At 40.1% G+C, this 26,913-nt stretch overlaps 2 protein-coding genes across 4 annotated transcripts in view; one reads left to right on the top strand and one right to left on the bottom strand.

The window, feature by feature from the left end:
- LRRC36 (leucine rich repeat containing 36) overlaps positions 1 to 6,303 on the bottom strand; it is a 63,011-nt gene extending 56,708 nt beyond the window's left edge. Inside the window, 1 exon segment of the mRNA XM_017649248.3 lies at positions 6,216 to 6,303. Within this exon segment, the coding sequence (XP_017504737.2) occupies positions 6,216 to 6,285 (70 nt within the window). The 5' untranslated portion in view covers positions 6,286 to 6,303.
- Positions 6,304 to 6,400: 97 nt separating this feature from the next.
- The window catches only part of KCTD19 (potassium channel tetramerization domain containing 19), a 29,202-nt gene continuing 8,689 nt past the window's right edge, over positions 6,401 to 26,913 (top strand). For 2 of the 3 annotated variants that reach the window (XM_073225381.1, XM_073225380.1), the window contains exons 1-5: positions 6,401 to 6,443; positions 12,789 to 13,085; positions 22,877 to 23,027; positions 23,792 to 23,983; positions 25,163 to 25,294. In XM_073225381.1, coding sequence (XP_073081482.1) covers positions 6,441 to 6,443; positions 12,789 to 13,085; positions 22,877 to 23,027; positions 23,792 to 23,983; positions 25,163 to 25,294 — 775 coding nt within the window. In that variant the 5' untranslated portion in view covers positions 6,401 to 6,440. The remainder of the gene's footprint in view (positions 6,444 to 12,788; positions 13,086 to 22,876; positions 23,028 to 23,791; positions 23,984 to 25,162; positions 25,295 to 26,913) is intronic. The other variant, XM_073225382.1, reaches the window with a different exon arrangement.

Here is a 26,913-nt window from a genome sequence, read left to right as displayed (position 1 = left end):
GCTCATGTTTATATTCAAGAGATTTTTACCTGTTTTCTTCTAAGAGGTTTATGGTTTCATGACTTACATTCAGGTCTTTGATCCATTTTGAATTTACTTTTGTGTATGGAGTTAGACAATAATCCAGTGTCATTCTCTTGCATGTAGCTGTCCAGTTTTGCCAACACCAGTTGTTGAAGAGGCTGTCATTTCCCCACTGTATATCCATCATTCCTTTATCATATATTAATTAACCATATATACTTGGGTTTATATTTGGGCTCTCTATTCTGTTCCGTTGATCTATGGGTCTGTTCTTGGGCCAGTACCAAATTGTCTTGATTACTGTGGCTTTGTAGTAGAGCTTGAAGTCAGGGAGCATAGTCCCCCCCCCCACTTTATTTTTCCTTCTCAGGATTGCTTTGGCTATTTGGGGTGTTTTGTGGTTCCATATGAAGTTTAGGACTATTTGCTCTACTTCTTTGAAGAATGCTTTTGGTATTTTGATAGGGATTGCACTGAAAATGTAGATTGCTTTAGGCAGATGGCCATTTTGACAGTATTAATTCTTCCTATCCATGAGCATGGGATGTGTTTCCATTTATTGGTATCTTCTTTAATTTCTCTCATGAGTGTCTTGTAGTTTTCAGAGTATAGGTCTTTCACTTCCTTGGTTAGGTTTATTCCTAGGTATTTTATTCTTTTTGATGCAATTGTGAATGGGATTGTTTCCCTGATTTCTCTTTCTGCTAGTTCATCATTAGTGTATAGGTATGCTACAGATTTCTGTGCATTAATTTTGTTTCCTGCAACTTGCTGAATTCAGATATTAGTTCCATTAGTTTTGGAGTGGATTCTTTAGGGTTTTTTTAAATTCATTTTATTATCATTAATCTACAAGTACATGAAGAACATTATGGTTACTAGACTCCCCCCTTCACCAAGTCTCCCCCTACAAACCCCATTACAGTCACTGTCCATCAGCCTAGTAAGATACTGTAGACTCACTACTTGTCTTCTCTGTGTTGCAAATCCCTCCCTATGACCCCCCACATTATACATACTAATCGTAAGGCCCCCTTTCTTATTCCCTGCCCTTATCTCTTCAGGGTTTTTTATGTACCATATCATGTCATCTGCAAATAGTAATGGTTGACTTCTTCCTTACCAATCTGAATGTCTTTTATTTCTTTGTTTTGTCTGATTGCCATGGCTAGGACCTCCATTACTATGTTGAATAAAAGTGGGGAGAGGGGCATCCCTGCCTTGTGCCCAATGTTAGGTGAAAAGCTTTCAGCTTCTTGCTGTTAAGTATGATGTTGTTTGTGGGTTTGTCATATATGGCCTTTATTATGTTGAGGTATTTGCCCTGTATACCCATTTTGTTGAGTTTTTATCATGACTGGATGTTGAATTTTGTCGAATGCTTTTTCAGCATCTATGGAGATAATCATGTGGTTTTTGTCCTTTTTGTTGATGTGGTGGATGATGTTGATGATTTTCAAATGTTACCATCCTTGCATCCCTGGGATAAATCCTACTTTATCATAATGGATCATCTTTTTGATGTATTTTTGAATTTGGTTTGCTAATATTTTGTTGAGTATTTTTGCATCTATTTTCATCAAGGATATTGGTCTGTAATTTTCTTTTTTTGTGCTGTCTTTGCCTGGTTTTGGTATTAGAGTGATGCTGGCCTCATAGAATGAGTTTGGGAGTATTCCCTCCTCTTCTATTTTTTGGATAACTTTAAGGAGGTCTTCACTAAATGTTTGATAAAATTCAGCAGTGAAACCATCTGGTGCAGGCATTTTGTTCTTAGACAGTTTTTTGATTACCAATTCAAATTCCTTGCTGTTAATTGGTCTATTCAGGTTTTGTTTCTTCTTGGGTCTGCCTTGGAAAGTTATATTTTTCTAGAAAGTTGTCCATTTCTTCTAGGATATCCAGTTTGTTAGCATATAATTTTTCATAGTATTCTCTCATAATTCTTTGTATTTCTATGGTGTTGGTAGTGATTTTTCCTTTCTCATTTCTGATTCTGTTTATGAGTGTAGTCTCTCTTTTTTTACTGATAAGTCTGGCTAAGGGTTTATCTATTTTGTTTATTTTCTTGAAGAAGCAGTTCCTGCTTTCATTGATTCTTTCTATTGTTTAATTCTTCTTGATTTTATTTATTTCTGCTCTAATATTTATTATGTCCCTCCTTCTACTGACTTTGGGCCTCATTTGTTGTTCTTTTTCTAGTTTAATTAATTGTGAGTTTAGACTGTGCATATGGGATTGTTCTTCTTTTCTGAGGTAGGCCTGTATTGCAATATACTTTACTCTTAGCATGGCCTTCACTGTGTCCCACAGATTCTGTGGTGTTGAATTATTGTTGTCATTTGTCTCCATATATTGCTTGATCTCTGTTTTTATTTGGTCATTGATCCATTGGTTATTTAGGAGCATGTTGTGAAGCCTCCATGTGTTTGTGGGATTTTTTATTTTCTTTGCATAATTTACTTCTAGTTTCATACCTTTGTTGTCTTAGAAGCTGGTTGGTAGAATTTCAATCTTTTTGAATTTACTGAGGCTCTTTTGGGGCCTAGTATATGATCTATTCTTGAAAATGTTCCATGTGCACTTGAGAAGAATGTGTATCCTGTTGATTTTTGATGGAGTGCTCTGTTGATGTCCATTAGGTCCATCTGTTCTAATGTGTTGTTCAGTGCCTCTGTCTCCTTACTTATTTTCTGCCTGGTTGATCTGTCCTTTGGAGTGAATGGTGTGCTGAAGTCTCCTAAAATGAATGCATTGCATTCTATTTCCCCTTTTAATTCTGTTAGTATTTGTTTCACATATGTAGGTGATCCTGTGTTGGGTGCATATATATTTATAATGGTTACGTCCTCTTGTTGGACTGACCCCTTTATCATTATGTTATGTCCTTCTTTGTCTCTTGTTACTTTCTTTGTTTTGAAGTCTATTTTGTCTGATATAAGTACTGCAACTCCTGCTTTTTCTACTATATTCTCTTTTATAGACATATTTCTCAGCAAATGTTCTTACCTTCACTATCTCTTCTCTCTCATTACCATTCCTTTTTCATCCCAAACCAATCTGGCTTCCCTCCTCCCAACTCTCCTTAACTTCCTCTCCTAGTTCAAGTGACCAAAGAGTTCCATGTTACCCCATCTCTGCTAACTCAGCCTCTCAACAGCCTTTGGCACAGATGATCATTACTTCCTTCATGTACTACCCTTCCTTAATGTCCAGACACCATGTTCCTCCTCCACGATTCAAACCTCTAAACATTGAAATACCACACAGCTGAGGGTGAGCCTTCTTCTATTCTCTATCCACATTCTCTAGTTATGTGAGTTCATCCAGATGGCTCTAAATATTACTTCTTTGCTAATGTTTTCAAAATGTACATGTCTAACCCTGACCTCTCCTCCGAGATTCAGACTCATATATATATATATATATATTCAACTACCTACTAAAAATCTTACACTTGAATGTCTAATAGGTATTTTAAATTTAACATGCTCAAAACAGTGCTCAATTCCCTTTCCCTAAACCTCTTTCTCATAGTCTGCTCTTGCCTCCTTCTCAATAAATAGCACTACCATCCACCCAGCAATAACTTAATCCAAGACTGTTATCTTTGAATCTTCCTTTTCCTCATCATCCACAATGGTTAAGTCCTATCCTATCTGCCCACGAAATACACCTTGACTCTGTCCACTTCTTTTATCCCCACTGTCATCATTTTAATCCAAGCTATTCATTAAGCCTTACCTGGACTACTGTAACAGGCTTTGAAAGGGTAAGAGTCATATTTTAAAAATGAATATTAGATCAGATCCCATCCTTAATTAAATGCTTTCATGGAAACTGACAAGCTGATTCTAAAACTCTAAGCAGAGCATAAAGAGGCAAGAATAGCCAGGCAATTTTGAAGGAGAAAGAGGAGGTAAAGGAAGGAAGGGCACAAATTCTACCACTTATCAAAACTCGATGTTAAGCCATGATAATTACCAAGTATGATATTGGTATAGGAATAGACAAACAGAACAGAGCCTAGAAACAGACCCACATTTATAAAGGAATTTAAAATACAGCAGAGATAACATTACAAATAAGTTCCAGGGAAACTGGCTATCGGTATAAAAAATATATATCATACATTATATATAAAAATAAACTCGATAGATTAGACAATGTGAAAAGCAAAGCTGTAGAAAAGTATTTAGAAATTTAGAAAATTTAGCAAAAAATACAGGAACCTATTACATCAGTGCAGGGAAAAACTTTGTGAAACAGAAAAATCACAAATCATAAGGAAGAACAAACTTAACTACCTTAAGATGAAAATTTTCTGTGTGACAAAGGATAATGAAAATTTTACTGGAATTTCTTTGTAAAAAGAAATATAACAAAGAAAACAAACATACAAAAAAGGTCTCTAATTGCATCACCAAGATTATCCCTTTGGACATTAAGAAGAAAGTAACACTTATTACAGAAACAGCAAACTCCAACAGTACAGTAAAGTAGAGAATAAAAGTAAAAGCCTCTCTCCCCAAATGTGACCACTGTGATTTTTTTACAGAATTTTACAATGCATGTATCAGCACATTCATGTAATTGAAAAATATCCATTTTATTGGTAAGTAAAAAAAGCAAACTTCCAAATAATATAGATGCTCTTTTTTTTAAAAAGATACCTATGTGTATATGTTCATATAAACAATGGAAAAGGTATGAATGGAGGAAGAGGGAAGAATATTCTTTTTCTTCATATCCTTTTCTATTTGAATTGCCAGAATTAATACAATTTTGTTATTATTCAAATGCCTGTAATAAAAATAAGCAAAAAAAATCTGCCACATATTGTTCTAGCTGGAGAATGGAAGAGGTGTGTGGCCTCCTCCCCAAATAAAATTGAATCAATATTTTTTAAAAAGAAGATAATAAAGATACAAAAGTGTGTCAAGCCAGTAAAGTCTTTTTTTAGCAACTGTAAAACAGGAGAGTTCAGAGAAAAATAAACCTCTATATGCACACCAAACCATTATCTTCTGTTATGGTAGGGGAAGGGATTTTCAGAGGAAGAAAAAATTGGTGCTTTATCTGTTCACTCAGGTAGCATGCACTAATTTTAATAACTTTTAAATAATAAATACTTTTTAAATAAAATAAAACCAAGTTAATTTCATATCCCACAAATAAAAAGTACTAGAAGAAGAAAAGCAACTTTTGTTGTGATTACAGCACAGACTCTGGACTCATGGATTTAAAAACCCTGGCTGCATCACTTTGAGTTGTGACTTTGAGCAGGAGTTTAAACCTAATTTTACTCATCTGCAAAATACAGATCCTATGAACTATAACAGCATCTGCTTCATAGGTTTGGTATGGGGATTAAATAATTCAGAGAAAGCATTCAACATGGGTCTGGCATTAATGATATAATGAATTTAGGGAAGGTAAAAGTTGAAATAGGATTGCCGGTAACTTTTTCAACGTGTCTACTCCTTAGAAACTCAGAAAGCAAGCTATGTGAGTCAGACCCCAGGTCAAAGGTGGGGTCGGCAGTCATTCCGCGGTTTTACCTCTAGGACGAAGTCTGAGCGGGGGCACCGACCCAAGCGCCTTGAGAAATCAGTGGCTATTCCTTTCACATCAGGCCCTTTCTGAGTGTCTCAGAAGGAGGATACACATCCGGATGGATCAAAGAAATGTTCAACTTCTTGAGGCGGAGACTGGACAATGAGCGCCGCAGATAAAGGAACATCCTTTCCTACTTCACCCCAACCAGGAAAAGCCCTCCCGGGTAGGCAGTTTCTGAAACTGCCAAAATTAAAGCCCTTCGTGCCTCCTCACGACCCAGACCTCACACGCCGTTCTCAGCACTTCCCTCCCCATGCCCGTGCCCTCCTGGGGCTCAGCGTTCAGACTCTGTACAGTTGTGCTCCCAGCCGCAGAGCCCGGTTAATTTTGTTTCTCCTTCACTTCAAGATTACGCTCCTCTCAATTCCTCACCCTCGGCCCCAGACTCCCCGATTACTTTAGTGCCTTCGCTTCCAACTCGGTGTAACCCTTCTGCCGCAGTAACCCCTCCGCCTCAGGGACAGCTCCACAGCCGCTGTCTACTTAGGTTCCCCAATGCCGCCACGTCAGTTTTCTCCCTTCAGCCTCGGACCCTACGCTCCCCCGCCCAGGCCCTCCCGGCCGGGCTCTACCGGGCTGCCCCAGGGTCAGCGCCCCCAGGCGGCGGATGCCCTCCTCGTCCAGGTCCCACGGCTCGGCCATCCCCGCCGCGCCGCTCACCTGACGGCGTCCGCGAGGCCGCGCGGTGAGGGCCAGGCCCCGCCCCCGCGCCCCCGCGCTCTCCCCAAGGCCGTTATTGCCCGGGTCACGAGCCTGCCCTCCCCATCCGCCCCTCGCCCGCCTCAGGAGACCCGACCATGGTATGGAGCCCACCCTGGCGGGGACGCCAAAAACACTAAAACGGCGAATGCGGAACGACGTGCGGAGGATTAGGGCTTTTGGGATAGGGACCTGGCTGTGGTACCGACAGACCTGGGGAACATGGCCCGGCTTTGAACAGTTTGGGGGCTGGCTCTGAGGAGTTGCAGAATGCGCCTGCTTTCAGGGCTGAACGTTCTAACTCTGAGGATCCGGGGGACTCCAGGTTTGAGCGGTGGGAGTGTGCCTCTCGATACGATGAAGGTTTCATATCTCAGCGCTTGGGGATGTTGATTCTGAGGCAAGGCGGCGGGTGAACGGAAGGATTCAGATCGGAAGAATTGGGGTAGGGATGCAGCTCTCTGAGGCACGATGGGGAGCTCCAGATCTGAAACGTTTGGGGGAAGCCGTCTCTGAGGAGTTGGCGTCCAGTCTTTAGAGCACGAGGTGGTTCTAGCTCTAGAAGCTGATTTGGAAGGCGTTCCTTTGGGGGAGAAGGGTCACGTGGGAAAGAGATACCTTGGGATGGTGCAGGGATAACTATACTAGGGCTTACTCATTTCTACAGTCTGGCAACAAGCCTTTTGTCCTTCAAGGACTAGGCCCCCAAGCTTGCCTGTGACTAAGGACTCTTCTCAGGCTGGGATAGATCTACACTTAACCAGCTGCTGAACAGTCTTTAGGAAGAAAACTCTGGAAAGAACAGCCACAACCTGGACCCCTGTCCTCAGTCCAGCTGGCATCTCTTGAGAGTCCACCCAGGGTTGGAATAAGTCCATGGAGGAAGGTGGAAAACTCTTGAGCCAAAACCCTCTTGTCATACCCTATCCTTAATAAGAAAAGAGGAACTGAGATCAGAACTGCAGCTTAACTGCAAGGAGCAGGTTTTCTTTGGCATCCAAAATGTGCACACTTGAGTCACTTTCACTGAGCTCTTAACCAGCTACTCACCTTTAAGGAAAGCAAAGCAAAATGAAGTCTTTGCATTTTCATGCTTTATGGTTTAGAAGCCTTCAGTTACTCTCAGCTTGTCCTTTTCGGCCTTAGCCATGGTTAGAAGGGTTAGGATTATCTCATTAGATTGGCTGTTCCCCTCTGCTTCTGAGTCATGACACCATTTTACAATTTGTAATCGTTCTCTTCATGTCCCCTTTAACTCTTCTAGCCTCAAATGTGATATATATAATTGTTCTTCGTTATATCTGAATATTTAGACCAGGCTTATCGTGAGAGAAAAGAATCCAATCCCGTTCTTTGTCGCAGGCATTATTTTCCTTCTTCAGCTGTCAAAATAGGAGATGCAGATTTTTGTTGAAGGGGGCTCTTACTCTCTTAAACAACTACCTCTTTAAAATTCTTTCACTCCCAACAGCACTTTAATGCAAATTATGAAACATTCAGAAATGTTGAAAGAATTGTACAGTGATCATATACCTAGATTCTACAATGAATATTTTGCTCTATTTGTTTTATCACATGTCCATTTACCCATCCCTGTATCCATAAATCATCTTATTTTTTTATGCATTTCAAAATAAGTTATAAATATCAGTACATTGCACCCCCTCACTTCAACATGCATAATTTTTACCTAGAATTCAACATTGTTTTATGGTTCTTTTTAGTTAAAATTTTGTATACTATTTACCACTTTAATTTTTTATGTTATTTTTTAAATTAAGCTATTATTGATATACAAACTTATGAAGGTTTCACACGAGCAACATTGTGGTTACTACATTCACCCATATTATAAAGTCATCGCCCCACCCCATTGCAGTCACTGTCCATCAGCATAGTAAGATGTTTTAGAGTCACTACTAGTCTTCTCTGTGCTATACTGTCTTCCCCATGACCCACCTACATTATGTGTGTTAATCATAATGCCCCTTAACCCCCTTCTCCCTCCCACCACACCCACCCTCCCCACCTCCTTCCCTCTGGTAACCGCTAGTCTCTTCTTGGAATCTGTGAGTCTGCTGCTGTTTTATTCCTTCAGTTTTGCTTTGTTGTTACGCTCTACAAGTGAGTGAAATCATTTGGTACTTTCTTTCTCTGCCTGGCTTATTTCACTGAGGCTAGCTCCATCCATGTTGTTGCAAATGGTAGGATTTGTTTTCTTACGGCTGAATAATATTCCACTGTGTATATGTACGACACCTTCTTTACCCATTCATCTACTGATGGACACTTAGGTTGCTTCCATATCTGGGCTATTGTAAATAGTGCTGCGATAAACATAGGATTACATATGTCATTTTGAATCTGAAAAGTTGTTTTCTTTGGGTAAATTCCTAGGAGTAGAATTCCTGGGTCAAATGGTATTTCTATTTTTATTTTTTGAGGAACCTCCATATTGCTTTCCACAATGGTTGAACTAGTTTACATTCCCACCAGCAGTGCAGGAGAGTTTCCCTTTCTCCACATCCTAGCCAGCATTTGTTGTTTCTAGTCTTATGAATGTTGGCCATCCTAAGTGGTGTGAGGTGATATCTCATTGTGGTTTTAATTTGCATTTCCCTGATAATTAGTGATGTGGAACATCTTTTCATGTGCCAGTTGGCTATCTGGATTTCTTCTTTGGAGAAGTGTCTGTTCATATCCTCTGCCCATTTTTTAATCGGGTTATTTGCTTTTTGGGTGTTGAGGCATGCGAGTTCTTTATGTATTTTGGATGTTAACCCCTTGTCGGGTATGTTGTTTACGAATCTAATATCCCATATCGTAGGATGCATTTTTGTTCTACTGATGGTGTCCTTTGCTGTACAGAAGCTTTTTAGTTTGATGTAGTCCCATTTGTACATTTTTGCTTTTGTTTCCCATGCCCAAGGAGATGTGTTCAGAAAAAAGTTGCTTATGTTTATATTCAAGAGATTTTTGCCTATGTTTTCTTCTAAGAGTTTTATGGTCTCATGACTTATATTCAGGTCTTTGATCCATTTTGAGTTTACTTTTGTGTATGGAGTTAGACAATAATCCAGTTTCATTCTCTTACATGTAGCTGTCCAGTTTTGCCAACACCAGTTGTTGAAAGGGCTGTCATTTCTCCACTGTATATTCATGGCTCCTTTATTGTATATTAATTGACCATATATGTCTGGGTTTATATCTGAGCTCTCTGTTCTGTTCCATTGATCTATGGGTCTGTTCTTGTGCCAGTACCAAATTGTCTTGATTACTTTGGCTTTGTAGTAGAGCTTGAAGTTGGGGAGCATAATCTCTCCAGCTTTATTCTTCCTTTTCAGGATTGCTTTGGCTATTTGGGGTCTTTTGCGGTTCCATATGAATTTTAGGACTCTGCTCTAGTTCATTGAAGAATGCCATGCCATTAGTATATTGATAGGGATTGTATTGAATCTATAGATTGCTTTAGGCAGGATGGCCATTTTGACAATATTAATTCTTCCTATCTATGAGCACAGGATGTATTTGCATTTATTGGTGTCTTCATTAATTTCTCTCATGAGTGTCTTATAGTTTTGAGGGCATAGGTCTTTCACCTTCTTGGTTAGGTTTATTCCTAGGTATTTTATTCTTTTTGATGCAGTTGTGAATGGGATTGTTTCCCTGATTTCTCTTTCTGCTAGTTCATCATTAGTATATAGGAATGCAACAGATTTCTGTGTATTAATTTTGTATCCTGCAACTTTGCTGAATTCAGATATTAGTTCTAATAGTTTTGGGGTGGATTTGTTAGGGTTTTTTATGTACAACATCATGTCATTTGCAAACAGAGACAGTTTAATGTCTTCCTTACCAATCTGGATACCTTTTATTTCTTTGTGTTGTCTGATTGCCATGGCTAGGACCTCCAGTACTATGTTGAATAAAAGTGGGGAGAGTGGGCATCCTCCACTCTTAATTTTTTTTTTTTACAAGAGCAGTGCTTGAACACTTATTTTCAAATCTGATACAGATGGTTTGGATGACTGATGGCTTTCTACTTTTCTATAGTGTTGATAAGCTAGGTCATCTTGAAGCAAAATATGCAATTCATTTATAAATAGATAAACTTGAACTTTTAATAATGAGCTGATGAAAACTAATGATCTTTGCTGCCTTTGTGTATATAAAAAGGAACCCACAACATTCAGCTGTCCTACCATGACCTTCCAAGAATGTAATGTTTCTGTAGATATGATCCCAAAAGAGTCCTGCACATGCTCAATGGGGTGGGAGCACCTCATCATAACTCTTTTTTTTATTAAAGTATCATTGATATATACTCTTTTGAAGGTTTCACATGAAAAACAATGTGGTTACTATATTCACCCATAGTATTGAGCCCTCCCCATACCCCACTGCAGTCACTGTCCATCAGTGTCATCATAACTTTCTTTTAAAAACAGTTTTAAGATAAAATTCACATACCATACAGTGTACCATTTTGAAGTGTACAATTAATGGTTTCTATTATGTTCACAGAGTTGTACAATTACCACAATCAATTCTAGAACATTTTCATCATGTTTAGAACATCCCCAAAAGAAATTCCATACCTATTACTAGCCATCCCTCATCCAACCCCTAACTTCCCTAGCCCTTGGCAAAACAACTAATCTACTCTCTGTATATATAAATTTGCCCATTATGCACATTACATATAGATGGAGTCATATAATATGTAGTCTTTTGTGTCTGATTTCTTTCAGTTAGCATAATGTCTCAAGGTTTCATTCATATTACACCATGTGTCAAAAGTTCGTTTCTTTTCATTGACAAATAATATTTCATTGTACATATTTTACTGTATGCACGCTTTATTTATTCATTCATCCACTGATGGACATTTTAGTTGTTTCTTTTCGACTATTGTGAATAATGCTTCTATGAACATTTGCTGCAAGTTTCTCTGTGGACATAGTTTTTCATTTCTCTTGAGTTTATACCTAGAAGTGGAATTACTGGGCCAGGTAGTACCTCTGTGTTTAACATTTTGAGGAACAGCTAAGCTTTTCCAGAGCAGCTGTGCCATTTTACATTCCTACCAGCATGTATATGAGAGTTCCAGTTTATCCAAACTCTGTCAACACCTGTTATCTATTATTTTGACTCAGGCCATCCTAGTGTGTGTGAAGTAGTATCTCACTGTGAGTTTGATTTGCATTTCCTGATGACTAATAAATGTCTTTTCATGTGCTATTGGTCACGTGAGTATCTTCTTTGGAGAAATGTCCACTTAGCTTCTTTACCCACTTTTAGATTTGGTTGTCTTTTTACTATTGAATTGTAAATGTTCTTTATATAATCTAAGTACAATATCTTTATCAATTATATGATTTGCAAATATTTTATTCCATTATATGGGTTTTTACTTTCTTGATAGTGTCCTTTGAAACACAGAAGTTTTAAATTTTGATTTAGTTGTATTTATTTGTCTCTATTTCACTTGTACTTTTTGTATCTTTTTCTAAGAAGGCATTGCCTAAGCTGAAGTCATGAAAATCTTCTGTTTTCTTCTAAGAGTGTTATATTTTTAGCTCTTATTTTTAGGTTTATAATCCACTTGGTATTAATTTTTGTATATGGTGTGAAGTAGGAGTCCAACTTCATTCTTTCTGCATGTAGATGTCAAGTTGTCCCAACTCTTATTCTTTAAGCCAAATTGTCTTAATTCCCTTGTAAAAATTAAATTAACCATAAATGTAAGGGTTTATTTCTGGGCTTTCCATTCTATTCCACTTATCCATATGTCTATCCTTATGCCAGTAGCATACTGTTTTGATTACTGTAGCTTTATAGTAAGTATTGAAAGTGGGAAATGTGAATCCTCAACTTTTTTCTCCTTTTTGAGTATTGTTTTGACTATTCTGATCCCTTATATTTCCATATGAATTTTAACATCAGCTTGTCAATTTTTACAAAAAAGGCAGCTAGAATTTTGATAAAGATTGTGTTCAATCTGTAGATCAATTTGGGGAGTATTGCCATCTTAATATGAAGTCATCTGAACCATAATTATGGGTATTTTTCCATTTATTTAGATCCTTTAAAATTTCTTTCAACAATGTCTTTAAGTTTTCAGAGTACAAGTATTGCCCTTCTTTTGTTAAATTTATTCTTAAATATTTTGTTCTTTTTGATACAGTGGTGAGAGGAATATTTTCTTAATTTCATTTTTGGATTGTTCATTGCTAGTGTATAAAAATACAATTGATTTTTTTATATTGACCTGGACCCTTCAATCTTGCTGAACTCATTTCTACTAATTTCTTAGTGAATTCTTTAGGCTTTTCTATATGCAAGACCATGTAATCTGCAAATAGAGATGGTTTTACTTCTTCCTTTCCAATATGGATGCTTTTTATTTCTTTTCTTGCATATTTCTCTTTTCATTCCCCCTTTAGGAGGAGCCTGGTATGCCTCATGAATCTGCAGAGGATTTGTTTCATTTCAACATTGGGGGCTGGCATTTCTCAGTTCCCAGAAGCAAACTTGCTCAGTTCCCAGACTCCCTGCTGTGGAAAGAGGCTTCAGCCTTGAACTCTTCAGAAAGCCAGAGCCTGTTCATTGACAGAGATGGTTCCATCTTTAGGCATGTGCACTATTACCTCTATACTTCCGAACTCTCCTTCTCCAGTTGTACAGAACTAAACTTGCTCTATGAACAAGCACTGGGTTTGCAGCTGACGCCTTTACTGCAGGTAAGATACTCTTCCAGGAGTGATGACAGGAACTTAGGCCTTACAGCACTAATGTTGTATTCATTTATATACTGGCTGCTGAGATGACCCTTTTAATGGGGAAGTGTGATGAGTGAGTTGAGGTAGTAATACACTGGAAATGAATATTCTGAATAAAGGATTTCTTCTTGACTCTGCCTTACCTAAGCCAGCAGCTACCATGGACTTCAGATGGGACTTACCAGCCCTCAGAGGGAGTCCTTGACTCTTAGAAATCCTATTAGCTTCTTGGTTTTGTTGTTGAATTTTAAAAGGTGAAATCTTTAGTAAAAATAGGGTTTGCTGTATGTACTGTGTCTGGGATTTAAAATCTAAAAGATTCATCAAGACTGTTACTTCTCATTGTGCTTGTTAAATATATAATGTTCACTTACAGCAAAGCAAAATCCTCCAAACTGTAGAATCTTTCCTTTGTCTTCACTTTTCACTTCTCTGTTTTCCAAGACTTCTTGTTTCCTCATTATGAATAGGAATTTTAAATACCCTTATTAATAAACATTTTAAGTATCACCAAAGAACATTACCTTCTTTGTTAATTTTTCTCAAACTACAGAACTAATTTCTGTGGCTTATCTTAAATAGTTTATTCTTAGTTTTTGAACAATGATATTTCTTAACTTAGAAGAACTAAATCCTGTGATGGGCAAGGACCAGTAGCCATGCTCCATATTAATCCCACTTTCCAGTCAAGGTGTTGTTTACGCCATCTCCACAAGCACCAACACAGCAAGCCCCAGTGTGCCTCAGTGCACTACCAATTGTGCCTCCCCAACATTTCTTAAAAGAAAAGTGATATTTAGATTATATAGGGATGGGAATATTTCATAATGCATGTTTTTATGGGCATTCCTTAGTAAGTAATGGTTATTGTTTTTATGTTTTTATGGACATACCTCTTAATGGTTATTTTATAATTGGAATCAAAGCCTTAACATACAGCTGGGGGGATTCCGTTCCCTGACTTCAAGCTCTACTACAAAGCCACAGTAATCAAGACAATTTGGTACTGGCACAAGAACAGACCCATAGACCAATGAACATAAAAGAGAGCCCAGATATAAATCTAAGCATATATGGTCAATTAATATATGATAAAGGAGCCATGGACATACAATGGGGAAATGACAGGCTCTTCAACAACTGGTGTAGGCAAAACTCGACAGCTACATGCGAAAGAATGACACTGGATTATTGTCTAACCCCATACACAAAAGTAAACTCAAAATGGACCAAAGACCTGAATGTAAGTCATGAAACCATCTTAGAAGAAAACAGGCAAAAATCTCCTGAATATAAACATGAACAACTTTTTCCTGAACCCATCTCCTTGGGCAAGGAAAACAAAAGCAAAAATGAATGAATGGGACTACATCAAACTAAAAAGCTTCTGAACAGCAAAGGACACCATCAGCAAAACAAAAAGGCATCCTACAGTATGGGAGAATATATTTGTAAACAACATATCCAACAAGGGGTTAACATCCAAAATATATAAAGAACTCACACACCTCAATACCCAAAAAGCAAATAACCTGATTAAAAAATGGGCAGAGGATATGAACAGACAATTCCCCAAAGAAGAAATTCAGATGGTCAACAGGCACATGAAAAGATGCTCCACATCACTAATTATCAGGGAAATGCAAATTAAAACCACAATGAGAAATCACCTCACACCACTTAGGATGGCCAACATTCAAAAGACTAGAAACAACAAATGCTGGCCAGGATGTGGAGAAAGAGGAACTCTCCTACACTGCTGGTGGGAATGTAAACTAGTTCAACCATTGTGGAAAGCAATATGGAGGTTCCTCAAAAAACTAAAAATAGAAATACCATTTGACCCAGGAATTTGACTCCTAGGAATTTATCCAAAGAAAACAACTTTTCAGATTCAAAATGACATATGTAATCCTATGTTTATCGCAGCACTATTTACAATAGCCCAGATATGGAAGCAACCTAAGTGTCCATCAGTAGATGAATGGGTAAAGAAGGTGTGGTACGTATACACAATGGAATACTATTCAGCCATAAGAAAGAAACAAATCCTATCATTTGCAACAACATGGATGGAGCTAGAAGCTATTATGCTCAGTGAAATAAGCCAGGCAGAGAAAGACGAATACCAAATGATTTCCCTCATTTGTGGAGTGTAACAACAAAGCAAAACTGAAAGAACAAAATAGCAGTAGACTCACAAACTCCAAGAAGGGACTAGCGGTTACCAAAGGAGAAGAGTTAGGGGAGGGCAGGGAGGGAGGGAGGGAGAAGGGGATTGAGGGGCATTATGATTAGTTCACATGATGTTGGGGGGCGTCATGGGGAAGACAGTGTAGCACAGAGAAGACAAGTAGTGACTCTGTGGCATCTTACTGCACTGATGGACAGTGACTGCAATGGGGTATGGGGGGGGTAATATGAGTGAATGTAGCAACCACGTTGTTTTTCTTGTGAAACCCTCGTAAGAGTGTATATCAATGATACCTTAATAAAAAATTTTAAAAATTTAAAAAAGAGTAAGCCACAGGAAGTCTAGCCTGACATTTCCAGGCAGAGTTTTTGTTTCTCTGCTATCATAACAGCATCAGTTCCTCTGTACTAATTAATACTAATTCTGTTTGGGTTGTAATTCCTGTCTTTCTCCCTCACTAGCCTGTATTCTTTTCATATTTGCATTCCTAGCATCTCTCACCTCATCATTATCATTCGGCCTGTAACAGGTGTTTAATTTGCTGAGAGAACATTAAATGGTGTACCCAAGATGACCTGTGAAGTCTGAATCTACTTCTGCAGGATGAGGGGGCTGGAGCTGGCCATGGAGGGGCAAGCTTGATGTGCTGAAGCTGTGTTTCACTAGGTTTCTTTAGCTGATAGCAGCTGTTCTGCACATCCTTTTGTTCTACCAGCCTTGCTTCCCTTGAGTTTCAGAGAGGTGCTGGCTCTCCTAGTCTTTACAAGGCAATTGGAGATTTGCAAGCTACTCTGAGCTCCTTTACCATTACATTCCTTCCAACTGCCCACATCAGAGCATAAGGCATCTCTGAGCACTGCTGCCACTTTGGAAAACCTCTGTTAAGTCCCAAAGCTCTGCCAGCAATGCATTTGTCAGCCATCATTTTGCAACCACACACACACATACACACTTGCCCCCGTGCCATCAGTCTCATCGGTTTCATACTATCTAGGCCAAAATCAACACTAGCTATCCTTGTGCTAGCAATTAGCCATTTGAACTCAGGTCTATATTTTCCTAAAGAAATCCTCCTCCTAATAATTGTGTGGGTCATAATACATGAAGAGTGAAAGTCCCAGAACTAATATTCAGGCAGATGTAAGTGGAATTGAAGTCCAGCCACACACACTGTGGCAACTTCAGTCAGCAAAGTCAAAGGACAGTTGGAAACCTAGGCTCTCTGAAATGCTCTTCACTCACCCAATCATTCATTCACTCATTCCTTCTAAAAAATGTACCAGGATCCCGCAGGCACTGTTCTGAGTGCTGCAAATACAACAGGGAGCAAAACAGGCAGGGTCTTCATGGTCTTGGAGGTTATATCTATTAGAGGAGGCTGGCTGTCAGTAAATAAATAAATAGGTGTTACTGAGAACAATAAAGCATGGTGAGAGGGTAAGGAATGCTTTCTGTGGATTCTTACAACACCTAAATGGCTTCCCATGAGTAGAAGGACTTGTATTTCTAGAGGTCAGAGGAAGAGTTGGCTGAGAGATTTAGAGAACAACCTAGTTGAGGTGCTTGGGCCTAGTGCTCACAGCATGACCTGACTGGTAGGAATTGTGATCTTTGTGGATTTGTTTGATTTTTTTTCTTTTTAAAGATTTGTCAAACATACCTTTCTTCAAGAATATGGCACTGCTCACACTTTACATTAGTGGAAGTGGTAGGAATTGGAGACTTCATTTCTACAAAACAGATCATCCCTTCAATTAGCACATCTCTCAAGCCAGTTGGATTGTCATTATTAACCTGCCCCAAAGGACATTCCTGGATACCAAACAGTACCTCCAAATAGAGTATCCAGGCCCATCCTCAGACAGGTCTTTCTCCCAGGTAGGGATTCCCTCCTTGAGTATGCCCCTCCCCAGGGACCAATTTAGAGGGCACCATTGTTTCCTGCACTAAGATAGAATCTTGAAATTTGAATCTGCAGGTGAAGTAAATGGCAGTTTAAGTTCCTGTGATGTGGTCAGGTTGGCATGGGCTTGGAATGGTCTTCTTGCAGGCTTTGCCTAGTTTCATTCTCCTTTCTTGTTATTTCACCCAGTGTCTTCCATTTCCATCACCAATCAGACCTAAGCTGAGCCCTTCCTGTCATCCTGTCTCCTTCTCCTTTGTCTCTGTACCTCTTCCCCTTAGAACTTCCCTTTGAACTCTATATTCCAAGTTGGAATCACTCTGTTCACTGCCCTCTGAACTCCCTTGGCTCTACCCATATGCTGGCTTTTCCTGTGCTGGTTTTGGATACTTAGCATCTTTCTCAGTTTTTATGAACGCAGTCTGCTTTTCTGCCAGCTCCTTTTGGGCTCCCCCATGTCTCATTTTGCTTTTATTTCCAGAAGACTCAGCCCTCTATCCCTCCATTTCTCTTAACACAGCAGCTCTGAGCACTTACTATATACTAGATTCTAGACTGGAGGTTGGGGGTGCATCAACCCAGTCCCTGTCCAGGAGCCTTGCTAGAAGGGAGAGAACAGAACTGAAACCAAGCCAGAGGCCCAGATAGGGAAGTTTGCAGGGGTCCATGGGAATAAAAGAGAAGTATTTTGTGAAGAGGGAACAGCATACATAACATTGAGGAGGAATCACAGAACATGATCTGTCTTTGGAGTTTTGTGGAGTTTAATGTCAATAATGATGGGGTAGAGACAGAAAGAATGGTGGGATATGAAGCTGGGAAGGTAGTATGGGATCTGACCACTGAGAAGAAGGAAATTAACATTTGTATTTCCTTTAATTCTTAACAACACCTTCCATATTTTATTATCTCCACTTTGCATGTGAGGAACCAGGACTTGGAGATGTGTATTTGGATTTGATCCCATAGGTAATGGGGAGCAGTGAAGCTTTTTAATACAGGGAATAGTTTGGACATATTTGTGTGTTTGAAAGATCTCTGTGTGTAAAGTAATATATGATAAAGGGCAAGAATATATAATGGGGGAAAGTCTCTTCAATGAATGGTATTAGAAAACTGAACAGCTACCTATAAAAGAATGAAACTGGATCACTGTCTTATCCCATACTCAAAACTAAATTCAAAATGGATTAAAGACCTAAATATAAGACCTGAAACTATAAAACTCCTAGAAGAAAACACAGGCAATAAACTCTTAAAAATCAGCATTAGTTATTTTTTTCTGGATATGTTTTCTCAGGCAAGGGAAACAAAAGCAAAAATGAACAAGTGGGACTACATCAAACTAGAAAGCTTCTGGACATCAAAGGACACCATCAACAAGATGAAATGGCAACCCACTGTAGGGGAAATATATTTGCAAATGATGTATCTGTTAAGAGCCTATATCCAAAATTATATATAAAGAACTCACACAACTCAACACCAAAAAATAAATGAGCCAATTAAAAAATGGGCAGAGGACCTGAATAGACATTTTTCCGAAGAAGACATACAGATGGCAAACAGACACACGAAAAGGTGCTCAATATCACTAAACATTAGGGAAATGTAAATCAAAACTACAATGAGGTATCACCTCACACCAGTCAGAATGACTATCAACAAGACAGGAAATAACAAGTGCTGGAAGGATGTAGAGAAAAAGGAACCCTTGTGCAGTGCTGGTGGGATTGCAAATTGGTGCAGCCGCTATGGAAAGCAGTATGGAGGTTTGCCAAATAACTAAAAATAGAAGTGCCATATGACCCAGCAATTCCATTTTGGGGAATTTACCCAAAAGCAAAATCACTAATCCAAAAAGATGAATTTACTCCTATGTTTATCACAGCATTATTTGCAAGAGCCAAAACATGGAAACAATGCAAATGTCCATCAATAAATGAATGGGATAAAGAAGTGGTACATATATACAATGGAATAGTACTCAGCCATAAAAAAGAATGAAATCTTGTCATTTGAGACAACATGGATAGACCTAGAGGGCATTATGCTAAGTGAAATAAGTCAGAGAAAGACAAACACCATATGATTTCACTTACATGTGGAATCTAAAAAACACAACAAACAAACCTGAAATGGATTCATAAACACAGAGAACAGACTGGTGATTACCACAGGGGAGAGGAGTGGGGAAATGGGTGAAACAGGTGAAAGGGAAAAAAATTGATAATGTTTGATATCTTGATCAAGGCAATGGTTACATAAGTGTATGCCCATGCCCAAATTCATCAAGCTACAACTCAGATTTGTGCATTTTATTGCATGCTTCAACTTACAAAAGTAACCATAAAAAAAGATGAAAAGTTAAAAAAAAAATCTGTGTGGAGAGGACCTGGGAAAAAAGGAACCACACCTGAGGAAAGGGAAAGATGAGTACTGGTGGAGCAGAGAGCAAGAGATAGACTCAGGGTTTGTTGGCTAACTGGGTAGAGATGGTGTGAATATCACTCAAGTCACAGTCCTTGATTTAATCCTTCAGTGGCTTCTCTTAACCAGGGCAATAAATCAAACTCCTAAACCCAGTTTACAGAGCTCTTCACTCCCTGGCTTTTGTTTGCTGCTCAAGATTCTTCTCCCCTACTCCCTCAACCTCCATATACCTTAAATAAGGGCATATTCAAGGCACAGAGGCAGGTGGCTCAGTATACATCTCTACCTACTGTCCCCCCACCCTGTCTTTTTCCTCCTGTGCACATTGATTTCCTTTCTTTGTCTCACTTCTCCTCACAAATATTGCCATGTTATTATCTCTCATCTTAATTCAAGAATCCTGCTCACCCACTGATTCAGTCTGTCCCAACCTCTCAGTCAACTTCCTGACACCTCATTTTATTCCTCTTTGCCTGAAGCCAACTACTCCCTCATATGGAGACTCAACTGCCACCAATTTGCCTCCTCAGGATAGCTGACAGATTGACATAAAAGCTAAAGTTGTCTGCAATCCCAAGCAAAGAGGAACAAGAAAGCTTGGATCTCCTTCTAATGCTGTGGAAAGATATCCCAGGGTTCCTAAAGGTCCTGAAATGTCATAACCAATGCTGGTTCTTATCTCACTATATGTAAGTTGTTGGCTTCCATGTTTTTCTCACAGCTTTCCCCTAAGCTGAGAGTTCTGAAGTCCAGGCATGGTATCTTACTGTGGCCCTGGTGATAATGCAAGTATTTCTCAAGTGAATAACTGACAGACTCTCTTCTGGTGTTTCACACATTCACTGATCTCTCCCATTGCTCAGTGCCCCCAAGAAAGTACTCCCTGTGATCCTGCCATTGTCCAGTCCTTCCACATGTCCACCAGCTGCTCAAAGTGGGGAAGCTTCTCCCACTTCCGTCCCCTGCTTTTGCAGACCTTTGGCAGCTATGTGAGTACAGTTTACAGCCATGGCCACCAGAGGGCTCGTCTCAAAGTTCTGGATTCCCCAGAGCAGCTTCAGAAGGCTTCACCTAGGAATTAGAAGTAGGTTCTTTTATGACTTTCATGCTGAATCTGAGGTATTCTGTCTATTATCAGGCTCTCAGAGAAAATGTTCATATGGTACCTTTCCAGGACCACCTTTACAGCTGTCTCCAAAAATGTCTTGGAAAATACTATTTTCTTTTAGAATAGGGACAGAAAAATGGGCTTGATGTTATGATAATCTGCTCCCCACACCACAGGACTTTTAAGGGAGAATGGGTCCTTGAATAGGGGTAGCATGAAGATACCCAGACCATCCTCTGCCCCGGTTTCAGACCTGCCTAGCTGGGTTGCTCCATTTCAGTCTCAGCCCATCCCTGGTCAACTGCTCTTTAAAGCAGGGAAGCTCTGGACTTGGAAGACTGCTTGGGCAAGCCACAGATCCTTTGACCCCAACTGCCTCATCTGTAAAATAGGAAGGCAAACACCACATCTATCTCATGGGGCTGTGTAAGGGTAAATGAGTGAATGTATGTGAAAGTGCTTTGAAAAACTGATACCTGTGCCACCTCTATTTCTCTACTTAGATCATGTTCCAGAATTAAGGTGAACACAAACAATAAGCAGGTCACAACAATTATGACTGTTCAAAAGGGATTTTGAGTTTTTTAACAGTTGAGGGAAAATGATAGCAGAAAATCTCAAATTTTTAAAGATTAAATATAAATCACTCTTTAGATTGGATAAATTTCTATTAATCAGCATAAAATCATAACCCAAAAAAAGATTGTTTCAGAAATCAGAAGAGGCCCAACATCACTAATCATCAGGGAAATGAGAATCAAAGCCTGTCAGAATGGCTATTATCAAAAAGGCAAAAAATAACAAGTATTGGCAAAGATTTAGAGAAAAGGGAACACTTCCGTGCACTGTTGGTGGGAATGTAAATTGGTGCAGCCACTATGGAAAACAGTATGTAGATTCCTCAAAAATTAAAAATAGAACCTACCATACAATCCAGAAATTTCATTTCTAGGTATTTATCCAAAGAAAATGAAAACATTAATTCAAAAAGACATGAACCCCTATGTTCATCATAGTATTATTTACAATGAGTAAGATATGGAAGCAACCCAAATGGAATGGATAAAGATGTTATACACACACACACACACACACACACACACACACGCACAGAGGAATGTTACTCAGCCATAAAAAATAATGAAATATTGCCACTTGAGACATGGATGGACTCAGAGGGTACTATGCTAACTGAAATAAGTCAGACAAGAAAGACAGAAAACATATGAGTTCACTTATATGTAGAATCTAAAAAACAAAACATAAAACAGAAATATACATACAGAGAACAAACTGGTGGTTGCCATAGGGAATGGGCAAGATAGATGAAGGGAATGAAAAGGCATGAAATTTCAATTGTGAAATAAGTCACAGGGATAAAAAGTACAGCACAGGGGATATAGTCAATAACATTGTAATAACTTTATATGGTAACAGATGGTAACTACACTTATGGTGAGCATTTTGTAAATTAAATCACTGTTAAATCACTATGTTGTAGGGGGGTTAAAGATGGTGGCATGAGACAGTGTATATCAATGATATCTTAATAAAAAAAACTTCAGCTAAAGGTCCAAGATAATGTTGTAAGTGCTAATGAAACAGCAAGTCAAGAATAGGAAGACCTTCATTTCAAAATATAATGTAATGAATAAGCAGTTGATCTCTATTTGTTCTGTCTATAGGAAGTTTTGTTTTAAGAAAGGGAAGACTGCAAAATGTCCGTGAAGTGGCCCAAGTTTCCACAAAATTCTCTTTGAGAATACCTGAAATATCCCCCCAAAGAAACCTTTCGGAATTTCTGATAAAAGTTATTACTTCTCCTGATTTGTAGAAAATAAAGACATAGATCCAAGACAAAAAAAATCACTAAGTTGTACACCTGAAACTAACATAAAAATTTTTTGAAATCAGAAGAGAAATAGTCCTTTAAAATTTGAATATCAGCCTGTCATGTTATAGACCTACATTTTTACATTTTTGTGTGATTGACTCAAAATTTTCAAAACACTTAACCAAAATAAGTTGCATACTGTTTTTCCTAGTATTTTGCTCTAGAATTGGTAGATACTTACTTGGTTTAGAATTCTGAAGGCAGTGATTTTCTTCATCAGACTCTGGATAATCTGAAGAAAGGGAAACACCACCTACGTGTGCGGCCTGCAGACATACCTGTTGCTGAGAGAGCATCTTTGAACTACTGGCGAACGTGGAAGTGTATCAGCAAACCCTCAGAATTTCCTATAAAAAGCCCAGCCTTCACAGGTATCATCACATGCTGACCCTTTCTGAAGCTCACACCAGCTTCCCTACTCCTCACTCTAACAGAAATGGCTTCCATCCAGAGAGTATCCTGATTCCTGAACTAGTTCTAGATGATTTCTCTACCTCCGTGTCATCTCCTTTGATCTTGTACCCTGCCACATACCCTTTCCATGGCTACTTATCCACTGAAGTAAACATTCTCCTCCACATTCATTCCTCTGCATACCTGTTTGGGCAAGGCTGGGCTACATTCCTCCCCTTCCTAGTAGTCAGGGAACTCTACCAATCTTTCAGGTCACCTCTAACCACCACACAAAAAATGTCCCCAAATGATCTCTGTCTGATGGATATCTTGTTGCATAGACTGGCCTATCTGGGAAACCAGAATGCCTTTCATGATTATTGAACAGTTATTTTGAGCTTTCAAGAGAGTCAAATGATTTAATTTTGTCTGTGGGCCACAATGATTGGTTTGATCAATTGGAAAGAGCCAAATATGTCACCAATATGAATTTAATGACTTTAGGTACATAAGCCAAAATATCACAACAGGTCCCACTACCCTTCCTTGTAGAAAAAATAGATTTCCATGTCCTGACCACCATACTCCTGTCAAACCTTAGGGTTACATCTGAAAAGGAGGCACTTGGCAGGGACTATCTCTGGGGTGATCTGTCCACAACATCCTCTGGGGCCCCTGGGTCAGTGAGAGCTGTGCTGGCCTCTGGGAGGTATTGACACCCCCTCTGCACATTCTCTTCCAGCTCTACATGGTAAGGCACCTTTGGGGCTCATGGACACACCACTGTTAGACACAGAAGAGGAAGTGCATTACTGCTTCCTGCCCCTAGACCTAGTGTCCAAGTATCCAAGCCTGGTAACTGAAGACAATCTGCTGTGGCTGGCTGAGACTGTGGCCCTGATTGAGTGCGAGTGCAGCGAATTCCGCTTCATTGGTAATTACTCTACATGTAGTGGGGTGGGGACTGATAAAGCCTATCCACCCCTCCCCATCCCACACACCATGGAGGCCCAGCTTGGTACTTAGGGCCTCAGGAACTTCCCTGGACAGAGGTGGTGGAGGCATGACAGCCTTCTAGGAGACCATCAGATTCCCAGCATTAGACTCCCATGAACCTCAGGGCTATTTTATTTCCTGTTCACTTGAGGATGGCTTGGGTGTAAAGAGGCACTGGAAACTACCTGTGTTGGTGTTAGGGACCACAGCAGTTGGTGTGAAGAGCAAGGCCCTGAGCTGAGCTCCAAAGTCAGCTACTCTTCTGGTCTGCCTTTATGTAACCAACTGGGCTCCAGATTCAGTTCCTCTCCCCATAAAATGAGGAAATAGGGTTGTGTCAAACTAAACTCAGAATAAAAGGGAAGGTGGGTGGATGGTGAAAGGGTTCCCCAGCATCACAGTAGAATTATATGCCTAAACTAGGGGACTAAGTAGGGATGTGATCTTTAATCCTGGAAAAGAGCCTCCCCGCCCTCTCCACCCTCCCCACCCCAGGACAAGCTCCAGTGGGGGTGGGAGCTGAATGTCTTTTTTGATCCCACGATACTGCTGCCGCCTCGTAGAGCAGGGCAGGAAACACCCAAGGTTTACTAGAGGCCCAAATGCCTGGAACCCCAGCCATTCACATTCATAGTCACCTGGAAAGTTGTCTGTGATGTGTTTCTGGATGTCCAAGTTGATTCACACAGGATGTTAGCATTGGCTCCATCTCTTCTCCCACCCTGCAATCCAGGCAGGGATAAACTGCAAATGCCACCTGCCAGCCCAGGCTCAGCTGGGCTCTTCCTCTCTAAGCGGCAAGACAACTCCCTCTTTTGGAATGACCTGCTCTTGGGTCAAGACTCACAGGGTAAGTCTCAGGGCCAGTATGCTCAACAGGAGGGCCTGGCCTGGGAGGCCACACCCATGGACTCAGATACAGGAAAACAGTAGTTTGGGGTCTTCCATCTTGAAAACCAGAGACTCAAAGCTAATCTAATGAGGTATGTTTAGAAACTGTTTCAGAACAAGGAGAGCCTAGGATAAGTTGCAGCACCAAAAGCCTGCCAAAACCTGGATCTATAGTTCAATAAGAAATAACCTTGTTAACTCATTGTGTTTCCCTTTGCTTTTCAAGTGAATTTTCTCCGCTCACAGAAGATTTTACTACCAGATAACTTCTCCAACATAGATGTATTAGAAGCACAAGTGGAAATTCTGGAAATCCCTGAGCTCACTGAAGCTGTAAGGTTGTCCTGGATGAACATGGGTGGGTATGTCACCAGGGTAGCCTTGTCTTTGCCTTGACACTCTGGGCTTGTGATGGAAAAGCCAAGACAAACATCTTCCTTCCCACAACCACTTTGGGCTTTGGGTGGTGGTGAGAGAAGCAGATGTTTTGGCTGATTTAGAACCTAAGAACAGGAATTTTAACCGAAACCCTGTGTGCCCTCTGTCTGCTCTGCCTCCCATTGACCTATGGGCAGCTCAACCCAGGCGAGGTGGGGAAACCAGGCCAGAATGTCCTGGGGAGGGAGGTTGGGCCCAAGGGCAGGTTTCCTAGGGGCAAAGGAGGCCTGCCTTGCTTGTGGAAGTAGTGAACAATTGGGAACTTAACAGCACCCACCTGCCACCCACATCCTTTCTCTTTGAGGCACAGCTGGAGGGCATGGGAAATTCTTGAGCAAATTCCCCACTAGCATTTTAGTTATCCAACCCACCCAAGATCCCCTTTTCCCCCTACTCTAAAATCCCTGACTCTAAAATACCTATTTCTGCCTGCTCCTGATACTTTCTGACCCTGGTCCAATCCAGGCCTTCATGCTCTCAGCTCTACTTCATTTCAGTTTGCTCCTTGTGTTTTTTGTTTGCCTTTTGTCATCCTATTCCCCAAATCCGGCACATCTGTGGAAGCTCCGTGCATATTGCAGGGAGCTAGCTACCTCAGTGTGGCTTCAGCTGGCATTCTGAGATTGTACAGAACTGTCTCACACATATACAGTTTGACCTATGAGTCACCAGACATTTCTCCCATGGGAATAGGGCCTTTCCCTGTGTTTAGGCCCAGTTCTTCCAGGCTCTTCCCCAGGCAAATGGAGTCCTATCCTACTAAGGGTAGTGGCATCCTGCAGCAGGTCTCAGGAGTCCATCCCAGGGTCTTACAATCCACTTAAGAGGGTGTGAGTTAAACCCCTCCCCTAAAGGCTTCCATTCCTGAGAGGGTGGATAATTCATTTAGAGACGAGTAGAGTCATGCCTGCCCCATAAGAGCTACGTGAAGATGGAGGGAACTGTGTTTGCACACAGGCCCTGTAAGCCATGCAGTAGCCCCCAAACACAAAGCATTGTTTTTTGCCTTTTATAAAGCACCATAACAAAGGGGAACAGCTCCAGTAGCCTTGGAGATGGATGGAGCTGCCCTCAAATCCGTTCTGCCCCACCTAGCTTTGCAGTTTGGAGCAAAGTACTTAGGCCCTTAGGATACAGTTTCTCATCTGTGATATGAGGGAAGCACTACTCCTCTTATAGGATTACTCAGAGTATTGGATGGTCCATGAAAATCACCCAGCAGCTTGCCTACCAGCCCATAGTTGCTATTGGGGTAGAGTCCTGTGGACTGTGCATTGTGCCCACTGCAGGAGAACAAGGTCCCACTCATGAACCAGCAACCCAAATACCCAACCTGAAAGTATCTTAACCCGTGGGTAATTACAGAGAGCTTGGAACTAAAGCAGATGCCTGCAGCTCGCTGCTGTACTATACTAAAATTTCTGAAATCCAAATGTTAGTGATACAGCAATCAACCCCACCACCACCTCCCAGCAAGTAGTTTTGACCTCTAAGCCTGAGTATACAAAATTTATACTAATATTGAGACATTCCAGATTT

This window comes from Manis javanica, chromosome 17 (assembly GCF_040802235.1).
Source record: "Manis javanica isolate MJ-LG chromosome 17, MJ_LKY, whole genome shotgun sequence".
NCBI classification, from domain to species: Eukaryota; Metazoa; Chordata; class Mammalia; order Pholidota; family Manidae; genus Manis; species Manis javanica.
This window is presented reverse-complemented; position numbering and strand designations above follow the sequence as displayed.